Below are 25,160 nucleotides of genomic sequence, written 5' to 3' on the forward strand. Positions count from 1 at the left end.
TATATGTGTATATATATATATATGTGTGTGTATATATATATATATATATGTGTGTGTGTGTATATATATATATATATATATATATATATATATATATATATATATATATATATATATATATATATATATATATATATATATATATATATATATATATATATTTTCCTTCCAGTTCCTTTGGTAATTTAAGATGCAAACTTGGTTTGAAGTTTTTCTAAGTTTTTCTTATCAATTAGTGGTTCCTTACATTCTATTTTGGGTTCAAACCGAGACCAACGAGAGAAGTTGCCGTTCTTGTGACCACCTAGACTTGATAAGCCTTAAACTCTCAAGCTGTCTTTCCATAACTTCAGTCAAAATTCAATTAAAACATGCATCCTTGACAAATTGGTGGATAGAACGAGAGACTCGGTAGACGAATGTAATTCAAGATTATGGATATAAATTTGAAAGTTTGGATTCAATGACAGTTTCTATATCTACATTTGTTCAATTCTCTTGCGTTTCCCTCTATTTTTCCCTTTTCTTTTCCTGTTTCGGGCAATAATATATTGTTACTTTGTCAATAGGATGTCAAGATAACAACAGTTACCAACTTTGTAGCTTGTAATCACAAGTACAGATTCTGTTAGGTTACAAGTTTAGCAATGTCATATCAGTTAGACATCATTTCACAAAGAGGTGCCTAGAAGAATGTTTTGCATATACCTGGTACAGAACAAATGGAAACAGATTCACAAGGAAGGTAAAACAACATTTGGTCTTCTATCAACTCCAATGAAGAAAAATTAATTTTACACCGTAAACAGGAAGAGGGTCAGGTCAACCTAAAAAAGTTGAGTAATTTTTCGTCGAAGACTAAACACTCATTCTACACAACTAGATTCACATAGTTGTGTAAAAATTCTCCTGTACTCCCCTTTAGCAATACTGTCAAATATATTCAATAGGATCAAACTATCAATTGTAATTTACATGATATTAGGGCAGATGGAATTACTGTTACAGTGGAAGTTCCGACAATTAGCAATAATGGGATTGGTTTTGATCCAGCTTGCTGTTTCTCAAGCAAGGGCTTCAGATAAAACCTGTTAACTGGTTTCTGCACTTTCAACTATTTAATTTCCCTTTTCAATTGATGGGCAATAATGTTCTAGAAGCCTGACTGTTACTGAATTTGTCGAAACTTTTATAGAGCAGTCACATAGCATAAGATGAACTGCCAAGGCTGGATTCATTCCTTTGAAAACATTTGAGCGGTCTGACCTGTAAAAATTAGGAACAGAAATTATAGAATTGTATATTTACACAAAGTCATCAAATACAAGGGAAAACACACAATTTCAATAACTTAGATACCAAAGCAGATATTACATCAAGTTCCACAACAATGATAACAGAAAAATTTATTCAAAGAGTTATTCAACGTAAACTGGGCAAAAAACGAAACATCAGCCATAACATTATAAAGGGAAGAGGAGGGGGGGAGGGGGGGTGGGATGGCCAGCAAGATCTGTCTCATTTAATTCATATCATTGTCAGTTATTTATAAATAACGTCAGTGTTTTCGATACAACACATCAGTGATTTCAGTATCGATATGAATAAAACTTCTTCATACCATAATACCAAACCACAGAGCCACACCATCACCCTGGTTCCTCTGACCATCTCACAAGATCTGCCTTGAATCCTGGTATAATGGAAATGGACCCATGCAGTTTTACTCATATATGCATGTAGTACCAAGAGGCACTTTAGCCTTAACCCTTGCATTGCATTATTGTAATGAGGCTTTTTCATCTCGTTCTAAGATTAAAAAAACAACGCACTGGCTATGGCTTCATAGCAAATAAGAAAGGGACAGCTCAGTGAGACATTCGATTCAAATCATTACAATTCAAAGTAAGAGAATTGCCCATTGAAAACTATCACACTTCTACTTTGTACATCATGCGAAAAACCAGTGACTCAGTAACTGGGAGCCTCTATTGGTTTTAGCCCACTAAGCTATCTCACTGCAGAGCTATACCTCAAGGATTTGGGGGTGTTTGGTTCAAGTAACTTAGGTATGAAATATGTACAAACCATACATTGTGTTTGTTTGAGAAAATTATAATTTCCAAACCTTACCTCAAAGCCACAAGGACAAGGTATGGCTCATACCACACCTTTAAGTATCATATAAAAGAAAAATTATCATTCCCAAAAAAACCAACACATGGTAGTAAGTATCAAGTTCGAACCCAACCATCACCTTTATCTCATTCCTGACTTCAAATTTCAAACCCATACTAATAAATGTATCGAATAATAGAAAGATTAGTAGAGTTCAGTCTAATTTCTCACAAAAAGCTAAAATTTGAAACAACCATAGTAGAAATGATCAGGCAAATTTTTAAGTGAACTACTAATTTTGCTCCCGGTGAACTGAGCCAAAGAAAGCAGCAACTGGAACATCAATTGTGATGTGCTTATTATGTACAAGCACTTCAATTAAATTCTAAAACACTCTTATTTTTATTTGGATGCTCTTTCTTTTTCTCACTTTACACACCTTTTTTCAAACTCTTTCAACTGATTATCTTGTTTGTCCCTTTTTCTATATCGGATGGTTCCCTATGACGATTCATGTTTTATCCGGCCCCAAATCATTAAGAGACTAAAGCTTTGTTGTTGTTGTTGTCGTTAGGGTGACAGTCCATGGATGTGGTGATCGGGTCGGAGAAATAGAAGCTACCAAATAGGGTCACTATAAGAAAATAGTGAACTTAATGATCTGAATTCGTAACTCACCCAATTCCTTACTGCTTTCCAAGGAAATGAGAGATTTTTAGATACAGGAGGGTGACACTAACTGGGAGAAAATCACAAAACACATGGTTTCTTTGGCAGGGGAGAGAAAGGGGGGGAGGGGCAGGTTGAAACTCAAATAATGTGAGCATGAGATCACGTAACTAAGGACAATGTAAAAGTAAAGAGGATGCAAACAAAAATCCTGGTTAGTAGCACAGAATAGGAAAGTTGAAAAACAGAGAATGGCACAAGTTGACTACGAAAGAAACTATGAAAGCAATGCTGGGTAGCTCAGGGTGGTTCTATTAGATATAAAACTAGAGTTTATATTGGACACAGGAGAAAAGCACATTTTCATATTCGCCAGACTTATGAGATGCACATGTTCAGCAAAAAAACAAGGGCCTTGGTTCAAATGAGATGCATCAAGGATGAAGGAGGCTGATCCAGGTCGATACCAAGAAACGGTGGCATATATTTATTTTCACAGTTGTTTGCAACAAGATAGGAAATAGAACATATGTTTGGGGAGGCTGAGTGGGATGGAACTAAAGTAAAATGTTAGCTTACGTTGCTTAATAATGAAGGAAGAAGAAAAAAGAACATTGAATAAGATAAAAAGAAGGAAACCTGATGAAATATAGTCATATAGGGGCATGGGTCTGTTGCACTAAGATGCTATATGAATGGAGACTAATGACAGTAATATTTGTATAAGAACATCAAACATATACAATATTACTACAGAGCACAATAAGTAACTAATACTATGATGCTATAAAAGATAGAAATCAAAATGACAAATGGTATACATCTATCTAACAGGCCATGTTGATTTTATGCCAGCAAGACACAGAACAGATGTCAACTACCTTCTTAAACGTTTGAGAGTACTATCAAAGGATAACAGAAAATTTTCGTTTAATTCCATACACACCAGGGATCTCATTTAATCTTTTCTTTTAATTGATTTTAGAATGGATCAGCAAAATTATACTTGTAAAATGGAGATAAAGGATTGCTACTAAAAAGTATTTCAAAAGGGGATTTAAGAGGAAACAAACAATAGAAAAGAAATCAGGCCATGAGAGACGAGAGATATAATAAATAATAAGAGAAGATATCCAAGAAAAGAAGTGATGCACTTGCAAAAAAACGGCCAGTTAAGAGAAGAGATTCACTTAAAAAATGGCGGGATATCTAGGGTCCATTTAGAGAAATGAAATGATATAGGAGGGCATATACACTGCACCAATGCTAATTGGAGAAATCAGAGTAGCATAAAAGTCTTGAAACCCTTCCATCCCCAAGTAAAAGTTTCATTGGGATTTGGTTTAGTTGATTATAGGTGAATTTTTTTTAAAGATAGCAACAAGATAGTGGGGTTAGGTTGCTTTTTTTTTTTAGATGAATAAAAAGAAAAGGATTTAGAGACAGAAAAATTTGGGTGAAATGCGACTATTATTGAGGGAGTATGTCAAATAAAGCAACAATGAAGCATAAATTGCATGTACAGTGGCCAATTAGCATAATCCATAAATTAACAGAGGAAAACTATAACAATGTTACATGGGATGTTTCACCCCAACATCAAAAATAAAATTGAGATAATTAAAGTGTATATGAAATTGTTGAAGAAATTAAAAGAATTGAGGCTTAGACGTTATGTACACCTCAATTGACAACATCCAAATGCACATTTGAGAATTGTGAAGTCAATCATTTTAAGGAAAAAGTGGTAGACCAAGACCATTGAGGTGATTAGACAGGATATGACTCACTTAAGACCTACGGAGAACATGGTCCTTAATACTTTGTATGAATTTGTGGCGGCTCCAGGATCTGGGCTGATAGCCTTAAGTAGTAATTTTCTACCGCTGTTGCAAGCTGTGTTATTGCTTATCATTGCTTATCACCATAAAGTCAAACTTAAATTATATGAATTTTAAGTGGTGAGGTGAGAAGACACGTTACAAACGTTACATTAAGAAGGATAAAGCATATGTAGGTCATTATGAGGAGCTAAAACATCCACATATTCTCAGGAGAAAATGAAACATAACGTTATAAATCCAATGCAAAGATTCAATCAAAGCCTTAATCCCATAAGTGGGGTCAACTACATGAACCCAAGTGATTATTCCGTATAGTCATCCACAAAAATCTTCCTCCTCCATCCCTTACGATCAAATACCTAATTCTCATGCAAATCCATATGCTTCATATCCTTCCTAACTCCTTCCAGCCAAGTCATTTTCGGTCTCCCTCTCCCTCGTTTATACTCCCCATGCTCCTACTCTTCCACTCTTTTGCGCCCTCGGGTCTCCGTTTTACATGACATGAGCCAACGCAGAGATTGAAAAATAAATTACTTACAAGTCAAATAGCAAGGAAATGAGGGGAAAATGACAAATTACAAACAGGATAAATCTTTCTTTCAAGAGTAGCAATGCGAAACAATAAATTTTGCTTCAGCATTGTTGGCAGGTATACCAGACAAAACATGACCTTGATCTGACCTAAGAATTCCAAGATTAGGGAGCTTGAAACAAAAATTTTGCACCCAAAGAACCAGCTAACAACAACAATATAGAAGCCTTAATCCCAATACATCTAAACTTTACCTTAAACTGGCATGATGTTAGAAATTTTTCCATGTATAGGTGAAAAAGAATTGTCCCATGTCGGAGAAATAGTAAGGGACTACTTTATAAGGTTAGTGAGCCAATCCTAAATTCCTATTACCATATGAATTTGGCTTGGAACCTCACTTGCTTTATCTGTGGGTCACCTGCCCTCTTTGGTTTCTCTATTTCAGAAGAACTATAGTCACCTTAACGCTATGGACTGAGGACCTATGTGTGTAAAGGAAGAGTAGTCCCATAGACAAATAGGGCAATGACTAGTTATAAGATTAATGAGCCACTCTTCCAAATACCATATGGTTTTGGGTTGGAGCCTCACCTGCTTTGTAAGTGGATCACCTCTCCTCTTCAGTTTCTCTAAAAGGCCAGCAGAACTATTGTCACCCCAAAACTGTGGACAGAGGACATGAGTGTAAAGGAAGAACTGTCTTCCAGAGATATTAGGATGAGGACTAGTTTATAAGGTTAATGGGCCACTCCTCAAAAATACCATATGCTTTTGGGTTGGAACCTCACCTACCTTGTATGTGGGTCATCACTCCTTTTATAGTGGGCCCCAACACATGAAACGAAAGTCAACCTGAATTCAACCCAACCAAAACCTCAAATCGTAACCAAACCTTCTTGCAACACCCATTTCCAATGACGGGGATTATTGGTCAATTAAAAATAATCCCAGAAAGTTTGAAGGCAAGAAAGAATAGCAAAGACAAAGTCACAGAAGGATATTATTAATTATTTCGGCTAAGATTGGGTAATTTAAAAGGGTCCAACATTTTGCTAGTGCAAAATACAATACAGCCTCATGCTAAGGTAAACAGGTCAATACAATGATAAAAATATCTATAGGAGAGATCCCAATAATTGACTATCCAACAGGACCTCAACTAGAGAAAATTATACACAAAATTCTAGTTTTATACTGTTTATACAGACTGATGGTGAAAGGTATTTCATGAATTTTTGATGACTGGATGATGTAATAAATTAATAGTATTGCCGGGACTATGAAATATAAACACGTGTATAACTGTATTTCCAACCCAAGTGGACAAAAAAAGTCCCCAACTTGAAGCATCTACTTGTTAGACAAACTTTACATGACAACGAGTTCATATAAATTTACAGACTAATTTTACTATTTATTTAAGAATTCAGACGCATAATGACATACTTGATGCACCAATACAACAAAGCAAGACCCCCCCCCCCCCCCCTCTCCTTCCACTTTAGTAGCAACATTAGAATTTTGGCACTATTCATACTCTCCCCTATTACAAAATATTATGATTGATACGAAAGCAAAAAATTAAAAAAATTGTGGAATCTTGTTGGATTTGTCTCAATATGTACTATATAAAAATCTAACTTTCTTTTTTTTTTTTTTTTTACCAACAGATAAAAACATTAATAGTTCAAATTGTGCATTGCCAAGCGTGAAACTCTTAGTGTTACAAGTTTAGAGCAGAGAGAGTACATTATTATTAATAAAAATGAATATGCCATTATGACCTTATTCAATATGAAGTATTTACGATCTTTTGTGATTCTGTACAATTCATAACAATCCAATGAACAATGCTACAAAGTCCTTTATGATCATAAATATTCCCAAGTGTGGTCATGGACACTAGAATTTATGAGAATTCTGTGTAACTGGATGCAACTGCTTCATTGGGATCAATGAGATCACCGATTTCTTTGATGAATTTAATAATTAATACCATTTTTCTTTTAAAGCTAAAGACATGCTACACTTCTTTGCAAGATGAGGACAGTCACAAGGCCTCACACCAATCACTGATAACCAAAACCCATTCCCCTTGCCCAGCTCAATTCCCCAAATGATGAGATGCAGATAAGTAAAAGGTGCAAGAAAGACAAGAGAAGGCACCTTTATCCAACGCTTCCTGCGACCAAGGTTACTGTATATATGATCAAGCCTCGCAATTATTTCTCGGAAAGTTGGCCTTTTTGTGGGATCTTCATTCCAGCACACTTCAATTAACCTGATTGCAGAACAAAACAGACCTTATTTGCTTGACAAAACTGATTAAAATTGACAGGAACTTAATACCTAATCAGTTTCATCACATAAAAGCACCTCGAAACAATGCAGGATAATCTATTACAAAAATAGATAAAAAAATGTCTGATTTTATACAACACATAAAATATTTACACTTTGTTTGGATTGAAGGATATGGAGGGAAAGGAAGGGAAGGGAAGAGAAATGGAAGGATGGATTACTTTTCATTCGGATAACAAATGAGGAAGGAAGAAATTGGAGGGGAGAGAAATGGAGGGATTAAATTGTAAGAAATTGATCTCTTTAACAATGGAGAGATTTGGAAGAAAAACTCACCATTTCCCCCTCCCCTTCCCTCCCTTCCCTTCTTTTCCTTCTCCAATATCTATCCAAACACACTGTTATTGATGAAGATCAAATGGCATCATTATGACCCTACTAGATGTGCTCAGAGCTCTATTATTACTAGGCTTTCTATAGCTCCTAAGGCATGCCACAATCACAGGTATTGCATCTAGCCAAAATCTTGGAGAATAAACCTTAAAATATACAATACGATAAGTATTTTGATAACTTCAGGTTCTTGCTAAGCCTACTTTAGTAGTAACAAGCAAGACCTATCAAAAGGGTCGAGTTGGACAGGTTAGTTTGGCATTGAGTAAGTACAGGTCTAACATATATTTTTCGGGTTGTTTCAGGCTTTGGATTGAAAATTTTTAATCAAGTAACCAATTTTCAATAGAATCTGATCAGGGTTCTCAGCCAAGTCGGCAAGTCAATTATTGCGAGGAATGGGTACTAGAATCTCTCCTCCCATGGAGCTTTCTAGATGTGGATTCTGTAAGCATGTAAACAACATCCAAGCAGGTTGATTTTAAAACAATGAAGTCATACAAAGCAAATATGGAGTATATGACGACAAGTGTAGACAGCGGGTACGTGGACTGACTGAAAACTTTATGTTTTAGAAATCACTAGGATTTAAGGTACAACCAAATCCATTTTCATAGTTCTGCAAATAAAAAAAAACCTAATAGAATCCGTCAGCTAGATAATTCACCTTAGGATATTTCTAGCACATACCTTCCTTAATCAAAGACTTCATTCAGCTTTTGTAGGAACCAAAGTATTCCAATACTCACATAAAAGGAGTATGATACGAAAACCTTTAGTGAATTCATAGTATAATACACTGAATAAGAGGTATCAGTAGGCTTTGGGGGGGGGGGGGGGGGGGGGAACGAGATTTACATGCAAACTATGTTATTGAGTACATACAAAAAAAGGCCAGTTAAAAGCATTTTCTTCTTTATCATTTAAGTTTGGGGCATCAGTTTTTGCTATGAGGAAGATAGGATAGAATGTAAAATAAAAGGGTTAATACATGAGAAAAATGTACACTTACTCTTTCAATCGATGTGGATATGATTTTCCTGAAGCTTTAAAAGGTGGACGCTCATTTGCAGCATATGCCTCTTGAGCATTTTTGTCTTCCTTTGAAGCAAATGGTGGACAGCCTTCAATCATCTATTAAATCACCAACAAAACTATTAGACATATCAAAGTCCCAATAAATATATGGAAAGACCGGTCAAAAGATTACATGTGCAATAAAATATATCATGTCCACAATGCTGCTCCTTATAGTAAAAATCACCCCTAAAGCTAATAAAGCATGTTCATAATTTTCTCATAAAATTGATGAAGCTTCCATAAACATGGTGAGAGAGAGTGAGGATGACTGTGCGAGTGGGAAGGCCATTTATAGATGAAATGACCAAAAAAATATACATGACATTTATTTGTGAACAGGGTGTATCAATTGAGAATCAACTCACTGCCTAATCAGTTACTAAAAAAGAAGGCAGTTTTGTCATAGAACCACATGTTTGCATGACAAATACTGACAGACCAAATGGTTTCGAATTAGAAATCCAAAAGAGTCTTCATGTATCACTTCTACACTTCAATATCAAGCTTTGATTTCTACATAGCAAAAGTTTAGTGCCTCAGTTGGAAAACTAAAGAAAATGCTCACAACTAAATGACCCTAACCAGTTAAGGAATAAAGGCAGATCTGAGTATGAGCATGAATGAAGGTTTCAATCAATCGCTAGCACACTACAATGCACAAAAAAAAAAAAAAAAAAAAAAAAAAAAAAAAAGAGTATGCATTAAGGCATGAGTAGAAATTATACTGAACACCCCCACAAAGCTGCAGCTTACTCAGAAATAATATCTAGTAGCACACACACATGAACAAGAGCAATGCAAGTAATTATACTTCTGCATACCACAACCCAAGAAACATGCCCTTTAGAAAGTGGAAGAAAAGAATTCAAACTAAAGTCAAACTAAATAAGAAAACAATGCATAAATGAGAGAAAAAAATATGATGGATCAGATTTATGTGTCCTTAAGTTTACTAGATTGTACGTAGTATTTCTTACAATACTGATTTATAGACAAATGATACCTATAAAATGAAGTATTTGATTGGACTTTTTGTGAAAAACTATCTTATATACATCAAATTTTGTGAAAAACTACCTTATAAAAAAATTGTTGTAAGAAACTACCTTATAAAAAATAAATGTTGTAAGTTGCTACCATGTGCTTAATTTAACAATGAAAGAGGAGAATTAGGGGCTATAAGGGGGTAATGGAGAAATTGGGTGGAAAAAGGAGAAAAAATGATTGAAAATAGGCCATTAAACGTCCCTTATTCAATGCCATAAGGTAGCTTTTTACAACGTTAACTATTTTATAAGGTAGTTTCTTACAATATCTACTGTTTAAAAGGTAGTTTCTTACAACATTTTTTTAATAAGGTAGTTTTTCAAAAAAAAAATTGACTTGTATAAGGTAGTTTTTCACAAAAAGTCCTATTTCATTCAACTTCAATATAAGAAAATGGTAGATTATTAATAGACAGCAGAGGCAGCTACAGCCCCTTGGTCCTTGGAACAGAAAAACCTTCCAGGGATACCAAGGCTATATGGTAAGTTGGTAACAAGATGTCTCACATGAAATTTTGACTAATTCAAAGAGAAAAGATAAAAGAAAAAATTAATCTTTGAGGTATCAAGTTTTATCATTAAAATGTGGTTTCCCATCCTTAAGGATTAAAGATCTGACACTTAAAGCTTTGACACTTTTGTACTGTATTTTGTATGACTTCTACATGCAAACATTAATAACAATAAATAAATAAACAAAAATAAAATAAATAAATAAATAAAAATATACCTCTTGAAGAATTAAAGCAAATGAAAATACATCAACTTTGGTGTCATAATCTTCATTTCGGAAAAGCTCAGGTGCCATATACCGGCCTATTAGGGAAATGAAAGAAATATGACATTACTGATCATGTGACATGAGAATATATACACTTTGTTTCTTTTTTATATAGCCTTATTTGGAATTTAACGCAGTTTTCCAGAGCTATAGTGTAATAACAATATCTCTATGCAAGTACAACAAAAAAATTTAAAAATGGTGGTTATATAAATTAACAATCAGAATTACAAATAATACTTACATGAATATTCTTCACAAGATATGGGTCGATTTCTTTCAACTCCCTTGGAGACTTTAAGCAGTTTGCTCACTCCAAAATCAGCAACTTTAAGATGCCCAGAATCATCACGCAATATGTTGCTGTCATCTTGTTAATATCCAAAGTTAGAAAGTTTGGAACTATTTATATGAACAAAGATCTGTCAGAGCAGATGTGGAAACACCAATCCAACAACGAGATCAAATTTGAAAGAATATTTGAGGTGGAGGGAAACTCACGAAGGTTCAAGGTCACAATGGATTATTGGATGTGGTTTAATCTCATGCAAATAACTCATCCCCCTGCAAAACAAGGATCATTAACAATCAGTCACCCCGAACCCTAGAGCATCACATACCGAGGCATCTTTAAAAGGAAAGGCAAGAAATACTTTTTGTTATAATTAACTGTAGTTCTCTTAGCAAGTAATCTCATATTGAAGGACTAGACTACTGCCAACATACTCCAGGATGGTTCAAGATTCATTTGAAAAATATGAAATTAGTGCATAGGACGATTAATTAACAGACAATAATCCATAGATATAATCAGATTTACATACTTGTTTTTAACCCATGCTATATACTGGTTTGTTTATATGACTATTTATTATTCCCTCCATCCCATGAATAATTCCAAAATTTCTTTTAGTAAATATATAAAAAGGTAGTTGTTAAAAAAGAACATAGAAAAAAAACTTGGTAGTAAATAGAGTAAAAAATTATGTGAAAGTGCCATTAATGGAGAGAGGAGGGGGGGGGGGGTAGATGAGGAAGAGGGAAAGAGAAAAGTTTACTTAATATAGACATGTCAACATAATTTTGGGGCAAGCCATTGGGATAGAGGTAGCACAGTATTCATCTACTGCTAAACTATAACCAATAAATTCACAATGATAAATTCGTTGCATGCAAATCCAGGTAGATACAATTGTACTACATAATGTAATATGGAATAACATGGTTTTTAAATTTTAAATAAGTTATGTTTACCATGTGCTCTATAGTTTTTGAAAACTTTACCTGGTACCCTACTGTAAAAGATACGAAGCACCTGACATACACTATAACTTCCAAGTTGAGATGAAAGTAATGGACATTAGCTCACTACCTGTGCTTTCAAGGGGTATAAAAATTACAACAGGCAAACTGAAGGCTTCAATTGGTTCAGTGGATACCCTTCAGATTCAATTACTACTTCAAAAGACATGAAGAGCACAGGACCGGACTCACTAAAATACAATATTCTGCAAAGTTCCCAGCATAGGGGTAAAAACTGTATGGTGGGTAGCTTGCCTGGCTGTCCCTTGGTGGGTACTGGATATTCGAGGAGCAGGACATCTAGTTGGTAATCCCTGATGGATTGAGTGTTGTTTCTTGCTTTGTTATGGTGCTTTTTTGTTGAGTGTTTTGTAGCTGGATTACGTGATACGTGATGTATAACATGAGTAACTCGCTATATTTTTACATTATGTTTCTTCTAGCAACAATATTTTGCACACAAACAAAAAGTCTCATCTTTTTCATCCATCTTCTAAGCAACTTTTGACAGCTTGATGTTGACAGAAGATATATCCCATATTCATCAAATAAGTTTAATATCTATGTCTCAACAACTAATGAGCCAGAAACAATCGCTAAATGCCACATGAAAAATCAATATCCATTGAGAATGAATCAGAGAAGTTAAACCTTGCAATGTCAAGAGCAAATCTCACTGCTGTTTTTGGTTTCAGCGCACCATTGTCTTTCAGGAACTCACAAAGGTCTCCCTGTAGGCACAGCAAAGCAATAAGTAACCATCAATTACTTGTAAGAATAGCACAAAACCGGTAGTTTCCATATACATACAGTCCATCATATTCACACGAATAGGTGCATATATATACTCTACTAAAGCAATTAGGTGTACAATTATCAATCAAAGAACAGGAACATAAAAGGCAAATTCTATAAACCACTTCCTTCGTCCCATAATATAGTGCTTGTTTCTATTTTTTCATGGGAATTAAGAGTAGTGGAGGGAGTGTGTAATATTTTTAAAAGTAGAGGTATTTTGTATGGACATGTAAAAAAATAAAAAAAAAATACATGGGTATTTTGTATGGAGAAAGGTAAAGAAATAGAAAATGGCACAAAAAGCTGGGGATATGTTGGGGTAATTTATACGGCAAATGTAAATAAGTTGAGAATTATGATAAAATATGTAAAGTAAAAATACAAGGATAAGCAACACAAACATCTTAGGACACCCAAGATGCAATACAGACACTTTATTTTGGGATGGAGGAGATATAAACAGATTAAGGCGTAAAGGTGTGGGTCAGTGGAGCTGTCTTAAGAGTATTCTAAAGGATGTAGCTTTTCTGGAAGGTAAGAACCCATAGTTAATAATGCATGACGTACCGCAATCTTACATCTAACAAGAGGCCAGCATTAAACAAAGCTAAGTGATACTATATATCAGGAAATTGCCCTCTTCATAGAAAATTAGAAAAAAGAAGTATTCGGCATTCCACACCAAAAGAATTCTAACGATGTGACGACAGAAGAGTCTCCCATAAATATACTCCCTCAGTTTCGTTTTGTCTGTACCATTTAGAATTTTTGGGATCTTGTTAGATACATTTAGATGTGTAGTTTCAAAATATTTGGGATCTTGTTAGATTCATTTAGATGTGTAGTTTCAAAATATTTCCTCCATCATTTTTTATTCACAATGTTCGCAAAAATAAAAAGTTTCATACATACTCTTTTGACATTCTTTTGTGATTTTTTAGGAATATATAATTATGTTGGATCTTGTTAAATTCATCTCGATATATTCTTTACAAAATTACCTTTTTACAAATACTTAAAAAAATAATAATAATTAAAGATACTAACGACATAAAATGTGAATTGGCAAGCAGGAAACTTCCAAAGTTGCTTTAAAAGAACAGAGAAAGTTAATTTTTTATAATTTTAACAACCTAGTCAAAGATACTGATCATCAAATATGTGCTTGGATACTGTGTACAAAGTCAAATGAAAAAAAAAAATGGGCAAGTAGGGACAAGAGCTTATACAAAAAGATGAGTCAGCCAACAACAAATGTTTCCCAGAAAAACAAATGAGAACTGCCAATATGAAATTAGAGAAAGAAGAGGTCCAGAAATGAGACTCAAGTCACAGAAATGAAACAAAAACATGAAGAGATAAAATAAATAGAACTAATGCAGACTAGGTGACTAACCTTTGGTAAGAACTCAGTAACGATCATCATCGGTGTGTGTTGAGTCACTGCACCCAAGAACTGAACTACATTTGGGTGTCGGATTCTCTGAAGCAAAGAAAGCTCATCCCTAAATGCTCGTCTGCATTTTATCAGCAGTCAAAAATATCATCTTAAGTATAAACATAAGAGGCACAAAATAAAATTAATACACAATGTAGAGCACTCACAACTTTTCTTCATCAGTGAATACTTCATCCCCAAGCTTTTTGACGGCAACTTGTATCCCTCTCCATGATGCTTTAAGAAAAGTTCCCTAAAGGCCAAACCAGAAAAGAAAAGAAAAAACAAAACACTTTTTCTTTAATCACTTCTAACTGCGATAGTCAGACCTACAGCAGAGGAAGTCTCATTTCATTCAGATAGGAAGAACCTACATTGCCAGAAGCAATTCCAGTAAAATGCAAACTAATAAGCAATGGAAATTCATGCAGAAAGTGAAACAAAATATAAAGAGTACCTTGTTGATGTTTACACTTTCGCTAAAATCGATTTCTTGAGGATCAATCTCATATTCTGGGACATCACGGGCATTTTTGACATGCATAGGAGCCATCTATTTTACAACACACGCAAAAAAGGAGAAGAAAAGGCAGATATGTTAAGCCAAAAGTGTTGTGCAATCAACAACATAAAAGACTGCATTAGAGTTTAATCAAATGACATACCGGAGGTTTGGCACCATGGTCCTCCAGAGCCTTCACCACCTCATGATTCTTGTAGTATATAGCATCTGCAAGTGGCTGTTGGCCCAATCAAAGATTATAACAAATGACAAAATGCATGTACACACATCGTATAAACCTAAATTTTATGAAGTGGCCAAGGGAAACAAATCCAAAACAAAGATTGAACTTTCCTGAGAAGTTGCTGCTAAGGAAAAAGCTAACATATGACATTGTCAAACCTACATGTACTATGATAGCAAATGAATCTCAGATATCTTCAGAAACCAATATAATACCGCAACATACTAACGCACTGACCCCTAACATGACTCAAGGCTTCATAGCTAAGTTATTCATTGCTAACCCAGTAGGCTGCAGTACAAAACCTTCAGCAAGAATTATAACCCATTAATTATGGTCAATGTAAAACTGGGTCCTAAGGTACTCATTAAACCCAGCTTAGTTGAAATAAAACCCAACTTTCACAGTGTGAAAAATCTTTAAATTGGTGAGTAACTTGTAGCTATGTCACAAATAAGCCTATACACTTCAATGATCTTGTAGTTTCTTGAAAGAAAGAACCCAAAATGGATAAAATAAAATCCTAGGAAATGCCCCAGGAGAATATTGAACAAACTACTTTACAGACTCCCAATCCCACATGTTTTCTGGTATACATTGGTGCATTGCCAATTCTTATTTTCCAAAAGACACTTTCTTCCAGGTAGCAGAACATTATCATAACTAAATACAAAGAGCAGATTGAAGCGATAAAATGGCTTGTTTTGGAGGGTTGCATTTTATAATATTTTGTAACAACTTCCCACATATTTGCGCTTTGTTGATCCGGCAAAAACATGATATTTTATAAAAATTCTTCGTATACTATCTTAGTACCATCATTAATCTCAAACTCAACTGAAAAAAAAAACCTCACACTAGTCACACATCACCATAATAATGAATAGTGCATATATCCGAAAGCTCCTCGATACTCCCGATCACCACAAACTCACCAATTACCTCTCACTGTATATCTAAACAATTCCTTAAACAAATGCCGGTTAATTATCAGCCACAATATCACTCCTCACAAACACAATTAAATTTTCTACCAAACTCTATTCCGAACAACAAGAAGCACCACATCCATTAACTAGTCTTCCACCTATTATTTAAATCCAATATTATGCTAAACAGGGCAAAACTACCATAAAAACTTACAAACCAGTGATCTAAGAGATATTAAAAAAATATACTAAAAACACGTTCAAACAACATTGTAAGACAATTTTCCACAACCAAACATTAACCCGATAAACATAGTGGGTCGGCCAATAAACCAAGTTTATACACAACACCAAATTAATCATCAAATCACCTAAAATCCAAACCAACCAATAAAAAAACTTCAAGATATAATGGGGTCGACTGCATGAACCAAGATTATCAAACTAATAAATTAAACAACACCCAATAAATCATAAAATAACCTAAATTCAAACAAACAAATCAATCAAACAAACTTCAAAATTAAAACCAACAACAACAATAAGTTAAAATGAATTACCGTACTACCCCAACGATCTTTAGGATCAACCTCAGCATTCATATTAATCAACAAATTAACAACATCAACATAACCTTGACAAGCAGCAACATGTAAAGGAGTACGATTATCCATATCCTTAAAATTAACATCAGCACCAGAATCTTCAACCAATTCCTTAATCCCATCCACATCTCCCTCATGAGCAGCAAACATCAGTTTCACACTCGCCGGAATCTCAATCTCACCTACTCCGTCGTCTTCCTCCTCAGGCTCCGCCGCACCGTCGGAAGATCCATCCGTCAACTCAATCAACGGCAGTCGGAGATCGTCGTTGGTGTCGTCGGAAGTTGCGGTGGTGGTGGTGAATTTGTCGAGGGCGGCGTAAGAAGATTGACGGCCGAGAGGAAACCTAACCGCCCCCGGAGAATCCATGGTTTCCGGTGATCGGAAAGGTGAGGAGAGAGAAAATGGAGGTTTGAATTTTGGTTGGGTTTTTTTTTTTTGTTTTTAATTGGGATTGGGCTATATATGCGTCGGTAAAATTGGGGAAATGTTGGGGAGAAAAAGAAGGGGGAGATGTGAGGTGGTGGGTGGAAAGTACGGGGGGTTGACTTTTTGACTTAGGGGAAGAAGTGGGGTTGACGGGGTTAAATGGCGCGTCAGATGTGGGGAAAACAATTATATTGGGTATTGCGCTTGGTCGGAGGGACAAAACAATTTTATACAGTACGGACTACGGAGTTCTCTCTGTAAAATAGAGCTGATGTTACGTTTGGGTAAGTGTGTCCAACTGCCAAAATTATAGTAACACAACCTAGGCTGTTTTTTCGTTATTTATAAAAGCAAAATTATAGATATCAAAAACATTAATCGTACTCTGTATAAACTTTGATCATAAAAAATTATAGATATCGCATTTGGCAATGCATATTATATACTCCTTCGATTCTTAATTTTTTGCTCCATTGGTAATATATGGGTCAAATTATAAACTTTGACCACATATTTTAGTTAGTGATAAATTATTAAAACTATTATACTCCATATAAAACTAGAGAGTATTTAATATTCATGTTGATGCATGACATCAATCAATCAATCAATCAATATATATATATTAAAATTTAATGGCAATCATTGTTATCTTGTCACATGTTGTCAATCACGTCACGTATTGTCATGTAACATTCTATTAATTACCAATCACTAATATTTTGTTACAGCCCAAATAATATTTGGCATGGTTTTGGCGGGAAAATTAGTTACAATAATTTGTTATGAGTTTGTTATGCAATTTTTGTCGTTTTCCTGGAAGTTTTAGATTCCTTTTAGCTTTGTTTGTAAGCTTAATTAGCTGGCTATATATATGTCATGCATTGTATTAAGTTCAGATTATGAATTAATACAAGATTCTTATTCCTCTATCTCTCTTCTTTCTCTCTCTATTCTGTTTCTCTTCCTCTAAATTCTGTTATTCTCTCTTTTCGCTCATTTTTCCATTGATTTAGCTCAAGAAATTCTGTAATTTCTAGGTTGAAACCTCCAACTGATTTCACCCATAACAGTGGTATCAGAGCAACTGCTGCTTTCTCTGTTATCTATCAGTCTGGCACCAACTCTCACCACTCGAGTTGGCAAAATGGAAGCTCAACTGGCAGCGTTGGAGAAGAAGCTAGAGGCTTAAACTGCTGCATCTGCTGCTGCTTCTGCTCAGAAGATTGAAGAACTCTTGGGCATGCTGCATCTCTTGAAGGATCAAATAGCTCAATCAAAACCTGATGAACGTGCTGTTCAGCCTAAATTGGGGTATAATCCTAAACTAGAGTTTCCAAAATTTGATGGTAGTAACCCTAGGATCTGGATTAAGAAATGATGCAAATATTTTGATTTGTGTAAAATTCCTGAGGATCGGAAAGTTGATTTAGCATCTTTGAATATGTCTGGTAAGGCTGAAAACTGGATTGCTAGTTATTTAGCTAATCGTGTTAGGGTTGATTGGAGTGACTTTGTCATTGATCTTACTTCACGTTTTAAGAATGAGAAAGGAATTAATGTGGTAGAAGAGTTTAACAAATTACAGCAGACTGGTAGTATTGAATTGTTCGTTGATGAGTTTGAGAGTCTGAGATCCATCATGATGCAAAATAATCTATGCTTACCTGAAAAATACTTGTTGGAAAGTTTTATCGCCGGCCTTAAACCTAGGCTCAGACCTTTTGTTAGAGCTTTCAAACCCCAGAACATTGCAGCAGCTGCTGAATATGCTAGACTGCAGGATGAATCTATCCTTGCCAATTCACAGAAAACCTACAAACAACCTACTCCTTACCAGAAACCTTACCAATCTCCTAGCTACAACTCTAAACAGCCACCCTTACTACCTACTCCATCTACTCCACCCTTAGCTTTACCCAAAATACAGTCCAAACCATACCAAAAACCCAGATATGTCCCTGCTGATGTTAGAGCTGAGAAAATAGCCAAGGGGTTGTGCTATTATTGTGATGCTCCATATGAAAGGAATCACAAATGTCAATTCAAGGAGCCTCAGTTATTCACAAATGAGATCCCTGGGTTGGATGAGGTGGATGCTGCTGTAGTGCAGTTGGAAGAGCAGGAAGTGGAAGAAGAGTTTGAGCAACTGGATCCCAGAATTTCTTGTAGTGCTTTATCTGGGGGACAGAGCTATCATACCATGAGAGTAACAGCCAGGGTAGGTGATACTCTTCTGCATACTTTGATTGACTCAGGTAGTACACACAACTTCCTGGACATTCAGATGGCTAGTAAGCTGGGTTTGTGAAACTGAACCCATTGAAGGTCAGGCTGTCATGATTGCAGATGGTAATCAGCTAGTTTGTCATTCTGTTTGCAGACATTTTACTTGGTGTGTGGGTGGACAGAATTATGTTACAGAAGTGATGCTAATTCCCTTAGGCAGTTGTGATATGGTCCTTGGAATTCAATGGTTGAGTACTCTTGGTTCTATCTCTTGGAACTTCAAACAATTAACCATGAAATTTCACATGGATGGTGAGGATATTGAGTTGCTAGGAATCCCTCCCAAGAAACTCAAAGTGTTATCAACTGGCCCTTCTCAGAAGTTAATGTCTGCTGCTGCTCAGATCTGTTTGATACAGGTGACAGACAGCTCTATTTTGGAAAGCTCGTGTATGGTACAGCTGTGTGGTGAGGGCAGTGACTATCCTGAGTTGCAGAAGTTGAAGCAAAGATTTGCTGCTATTTTTGAGGAACCTGAGGGGTTACCTCCCAGCAGAGGTGTTTTTTACCATAGAATTCACCTTGAACAAGGTGTTGGAGCTGTGAATATTAGACCATACAGATATCCATTGAAACAGAAGGATATCATTGAACAATTGGTACAGGAAATGATGGATAGGGGTATTATACAGTCAAGCACCAGCCCATTTGCTTCTCCTGTTGTTTTGGTTGGGAAGAAAGATGGCACATGGAGACTTTGTGTGGATTACAGGGAATTGAACAAAAGAACTGTTAAGAACAAGTTCCCTATTCCAGTTCTTGATAAGCTTATTGATGAATTGTCAGGAGCAGTTGTTTTTAGCAAACTGGATTTAAGGGCAGGCTATCACCAGTTAAGAATACATCCTAATGATGTGTTCAAAACAGCATTTAAAACCCGTGAGGGTCACTATGAATTCTTGGTTATGCCTTTTGGCCTAACAAATGCCCCTTCCTCATTCCAGAGTTGGATGAATGCAGTGTTCAAACCCTTGCTAAGAAAATGTGTTCTGGTGTTTTTTGATGATATTCTTGTTTACAGCAAAAGCTTGGAAGAACACTGGCATCACCTTACTCAAGTGTTTGATATAATGTCTCAGAATGCTTTGTATGCTAAGGACAGCAAATGCTCATTTGTTACTGAAAAGGTGGAATACTTAGGGCATTTTATTTCTGGAAAAGGTGTGGAAACTGACCCAGCAAGGTTGCTGTGATTGACTCTTGGCCAGTTCCAGCTTCAGTCAAAGAGCTGAGAAGTTTTTTGGGGCTGGCTGGGTATTACAGGAAATTTATTAGGAATTATGCTGTAATTAGCAAGCCTTTGACTGAGTTACTGAAAAAGGGTGCATTTGATTGGCATGAACGTTCTCAGACTGCTTTTGATAACTTAAAGAGAGCTATTGTAACTGCTCCTGTATTGGCTATACCAGACTTCTCTAAACAGTTTATAGTTGAGATAGATGCATCCAAGACAGGAATTGGTGCAGTCTTGATGCAAAATCAGCATCCAATAGCCTTTATTAGCAGGTCACTTGGTGTTAAATGGCAGAAACTCTCAGTTTATGAAAAGGAGCTCTTGGCTATGGTTTTTGCAGTTCAAAAATGGGAACAATACTTGATGGGATCCCATTTTGTTGTTAAGACAGACTAAAAAAGCTTAAAATGGCTTTTACAGCAGAAAATATCAACACTTTTTCAGCAATTCTGGTTGTCAAAGCTTATGGGCTTTGATTATGAGATTCAGTATAAAGCTGGGCATGAAAATAGTGTAGCTGATGCTCTTTCTAGGGTGCTGGGTTCTGAGTGTTTGTTGTTGGCCATTTCTGTGATTGATTCAGATCTTGTTCAGCATATCACTAACAGTTATGCCTTGGATGATAATACTCAGGCTATTCTGACTAAACTGGGTCAGGGTGAGTCTGTAGCTGGTTTCAGTTTGCATGATCATTTACTTAGAAGATGTGGCAAGATATTGGTGGGTCCAGATGCCAATTTAAGAAAGAAACTGATAGGGTGGCAACATGCTTCACTGGAAACAGGGCACTCTGGAAGAGATCAAACCCTTAAAAGATTGAAAAATATCTTTTATTGGAAGGGCATTTCTAGGGATGTGAGTCAATTTGTGAGAAAATGCATTACCTGTCAAGCTTCTAAATATGACACTGCAGCAAAACCAGGAGCTTTACAGCCTTTGCCAATCCCTGAGCAAATCTGGACAGATGTCTCTATGGACTTTATTACTGGTTTGCCTATGTCTATGCATAGAAATGTGATCTTTGTTGTTGTGGATAGATTGAGCAAGTATGCTCATTTTATTGCTCTTAAACACCCTTTCACTGCTGTTGAGGTGGCTCAAGCATACTTGGACAATGTCTTTAAGCTTCATGGCTGGCCTAGGAGTATTGTTAGTGATAGAGATTCTATTTTTCTCAACCAATTTTGGCAAGGGTTGTTTTCTTTGTATGGAACTGAATTCCTATTATCTTCAGCATACCATCCTGAAACTGATGGTCAAACTGAGGTAGTGAATAGGTGCCTGGAGACCTACCTCAGGTGTGTTACTGGTGCTAAGCCTAATGAATGGTGCAAATATTTGCCTATGGCTGAGTGGTGGTATAACACTCATTTCCATACTGCAGCTGGCATGACACCATATGAAGTTGTATACTGTCAACCTGTACCCACTCATCTACCTTACCTCCCTGGTGAGTCTAGTAATGAAGTAGTTGACAGAAGTATGCAAAAAAAAGGAGGCTGTATTAAAGCTTCTGAAGGATAATCTAACCAAGGCTCAGCATAGAATGAAGGTTCAAGCTGACAAAAGGCGTTCAGAGAGAAGTTTTATTGTTGGTGATTGGGTCTGGCTCAAATTACAGGGCTATAGACAGCACACTGTTCAGTATAGGAGCAGTAATAAGCTCTCTGCTAAGTACTTTGGCCCCTTTAAAGTGCTTACAGTTGTGGGTAAGGTTGCTTACAAGCTTCATCTCCCTAGCACAGCAAGAATTCATAATGTGTTTCATGTTTCTCAACTTAAAAAGTTCCATGGTGAGCTGCCTGCTGTGGCTTTTATCCCTGCTGCTCTGGATAAGCCTGTTGTGCATTTTCAGATTCCTACTGCTGTGTTGGACACCAAATCTGTTCTGGTTAATAATCTATCTGTTGCCCAAGTGTTGGTTCAGTGGGTTGATAAACCAAGGCATGATGCTTCCTGGGTAAACCTTTCTGATTTTGTGGCTCAGTTCCCAGGGTCTACTTATCTCTTGACTTGAGGACAAGTCAGCTTAAAGGGGGAGGGTATGTTACAGCCCAAATAATATTTGGCATGGTTTTGGCGGGAAAATTAGTTACAATAATTTGTCATGAGTTTGTTATGCAATTTTTGTCGTTTTCCTGGAAGTTTTAGATTCCTTTTAGCTTTGTTTGTAAGCTTAATTAGCTGGCTATATATATGTCATGCATTGTATTAAGTTCAGATTATGAATTAATACAAGATTCTTATTCCTCTATCTCTCTTCTTTCTCTCTCGATTCTGTTTCTCTTCCTCTAAATTCTGTTATTCTCTCTTTTCGCTCATTTTTCCATTGATTTAGCTCAAGAAATTCTATAATTTCTGGGTTGAAACCTCCAACTGATTTCACCCATAACATATTTTCACATAAAAAATTATAATTTGTTAGTATTAGTATTTGAACTCATAACCTTATAGTCATTAAAATTATACTTTAACCATCACTCCAATAACAAAAGCTAATCTAAAATCTAAAACCCTTTTATAAAATATGAGGAATTGCTCTAGTGTAGCTTAGAAACAGTAGCTGGCATTCACTGTGCTTATGAACAGTTGCCGAAACACCCGTTGCTCGTGAACTGTGCGGTACCGTTGAAAATGAATAGTTGATTGGCTTTTTTGCCCTTCCAAACTGATTTTATTGCTTCCACTTGCCGCTTCTTTCTCTCTCTTCTATTCCTTCTCTCATACTCTATCTCTTTCCTCTGATCCATTGAAGCGTACACTGATTTGGCTCTTCTCATCCTCACATCTCCTACCACCCAAGCATATCCTAGCATTTTCCCAAATTTGTCCTTTTTCAATCAACATCAATTCAAACCCTAATTTCTAAAACAGAAGGAATTTCTAAATACCACCTCCAGATTTTGAGCTTTCTCCTCCATTGAAGCATAATTCGAGCTCTCCAATAAAGGCTTGAAGGGTACTCAGCTTTTTTTTATCTCCTCCATTAAAGCAGCTTCTTGAGGTAAGATGTTTTATCAATTTTTGATAATCTGCAATCAGGGTAATTGGAATTGTAGTTTTCATTTATGATTGCCGTTGTGGTGGGGTCCAACGAAAGGTTCGACGGCGGCGATGCGGGATAAATAGAGGGAGTGTGAGAAGGAGGTGAAGGAGAGAAGAGATGGTCATTGTTGTGTTAGTGGTTTTGTGTTGCCCTTGATGTTTTGATGATAACACAAGTCAAACAAGGAAATTGATAAATGTTGTGAGTCTTGCAGTTTGTATATAAGTCACAGGATTCACTGAAGCCAAGGGAAACAAAGAGCTAAAAGTCCAAGAGATTAGCTGAAGAGTTCCTGGAAAGGAACTGGAGCTTCGGAGTAGAAGCTAAGGAAAGAAGACTCGGAGAAGAGACTTCTAAGAGAAGCATAAAGTCTGAAGTATTTTTCTATTTTAGATTTTATGTAAGTGAAAATTAATTGGGATTAATGCCTAGTGGAATGCGTTTGAAAAAGATAATTATTGACTTGCAAAAAAAATAGGAGATTCTGTTTTAGATAATCTTTCACTGATTTTATCTTTTAAACGCTAAGTTATTTTCTGAAAAGTATATCTTTGCAAAACTGATTTCCTAAACTTGCGCTACTGGTTGTTTGATTAAGTCCTCCCCACTAACAAAGATACTGCTTCCTTAAGTAATAAACGTGCCCTGGTTTTTAGGACACGATTTAGAACTCTGGAAGTGGTATTGAGTAGTGGAGAGGATATGAAACGAAGGTGGTGCAAGTAGTGGAGATTATGGCGTTTTCTCCAAGCAACATTCTTCTATAAATATCGAAGTTATTTTAAGAATAACTTCACCCTTGCTCAAATACTTTTATCCATCTTTTTTAAGGAGTCAAGTGTCGCATTCCACTAAGTGTTTTTCTTAATTACTTTCATTAGAGTTTGTCATTGAGTTGTAATTTGGGAATTGGGAGTTTGAGTGAACTCTTAGAGAAGTTTGTTGAGAAAGAGAGAGAAGAGAATAGAGAAGAGAAGAGTAGCAAGTAGTGGGACTTGTTACTGGGAACTTCGAGTTCATAGAGGAACTTGAAGATTGATTCTTTAGCTTGTAATAGGTTGTTTGCCCTGTTATAGTGGAGAATCTTTCCTAAAATCCCAAGTGGTCGTGGTTTTCCCTCTTGTTAGGGCCAAGAGGTTTTCCACGTAAAATTTCTCTGTGTTCACTTTAAGTTCCTTTAGCTTAATAAGTTTTCAATTCCGCAAAAATTAGCTCAATTCTCTTAAACTACAATTCACCCCCCCTCTTGTAGTATTCTTCTAAAGTAACAATTGGTATCAGAGCCTAATCCTCTCGAAATCAGGACACCCTGAAGAGGAGAATCTTGGCAAGATGAATACTCATGAAAAGCTAGAAGAAGGGTACTCTACGCAACGACCTCCTATGTTCAATGGGAAATTCTACACCTATTGGAAAAACAGAATGGAGATCTTCATCAAAGCAGAGAACTACCAAGTCTGGAGAGTTATCGAAGTAGGAGACTTCGAGGTAACTAAAACCAACACTCAAAATGAGGTAATTCCTAAACCTATGTCTGAGTATGAGAAAGAAGACTTTGATAAAATGGAAATCAA

General features: G+C 36.0%; 2 protein-coding genes across 2 annotated transcripts; one reads left to right on the plus strand and one right to left on the minus strand.

Moving 5' to 3' along the window:
• Positions 1 to 746: 746 nt before the first annotated feature.
• On the minus strand, positions 747 to 17,060 carry LOC145580255 (serine/threonine-protein kinase 12-like). Its single transcript, XM_081637674.1, has 12 exons — positions 16,544 to 17,060; positions 14,974 to 15,048; positions 14,766 to 14,861; positions 14,476 to 14,561; positions 14,267 to 14,387; positions 12,724 to 12,803; positions 11,272 to 11,334; positions 11,015 to 11,133; positions 10,720 to 10,805; positions 8,876 to 8,997; positions 7,336 to 7,450; positions 747 to 1,266 (listed from the first exon to the last, which is right to left on the minus strand). The coding sequence occupies exons 1-12, from the start codon at positions 16,955 to 16,957 to the stop codon at positions 1,201 to 1,203; spliced, it is 1,443 nt and encodes a 480-aa protein (XP_081493800.1). The 5' UTR covers positions 16,958 to 17,060; the 3' UTR covers positions 747 to 1,200.
• A 5,026-nt stretch (positions 17,061 to 22,086) lies between these two features.
• On the plus strand, positions 22,087 to 22,557 carry LOC145578084 (uncharacterized). Its single transcript, XM_081635480.1, has one exon. The coding sequence runs from the start codon at positions 22,087 to 22,089 to the stop codon at positions 22,555 to 22,557; it is 471 nt and encodes a 156-aa protein (XP_081491606.1).
• The last annotated feature ends 2,603 nt before the right edge of the window (positions 22,558 to 25,160 follow it).

This window comes from Chenopodium album, chromosome 14 (assembly GCF_948465745.1).
Source record: "Chenopodium album chromosome 14, dcCheAlbu1.1, whole genome shotgun sequence".
In the NCBI taxonomy this organism is placed as follows: domain Eukaryota; kingdom Viridiplantae; phylum Streptophyta; class Magnoliopsida; order Caryophyllales; family Amaranthaceae; genus Chenopodium; species Chenopodium album.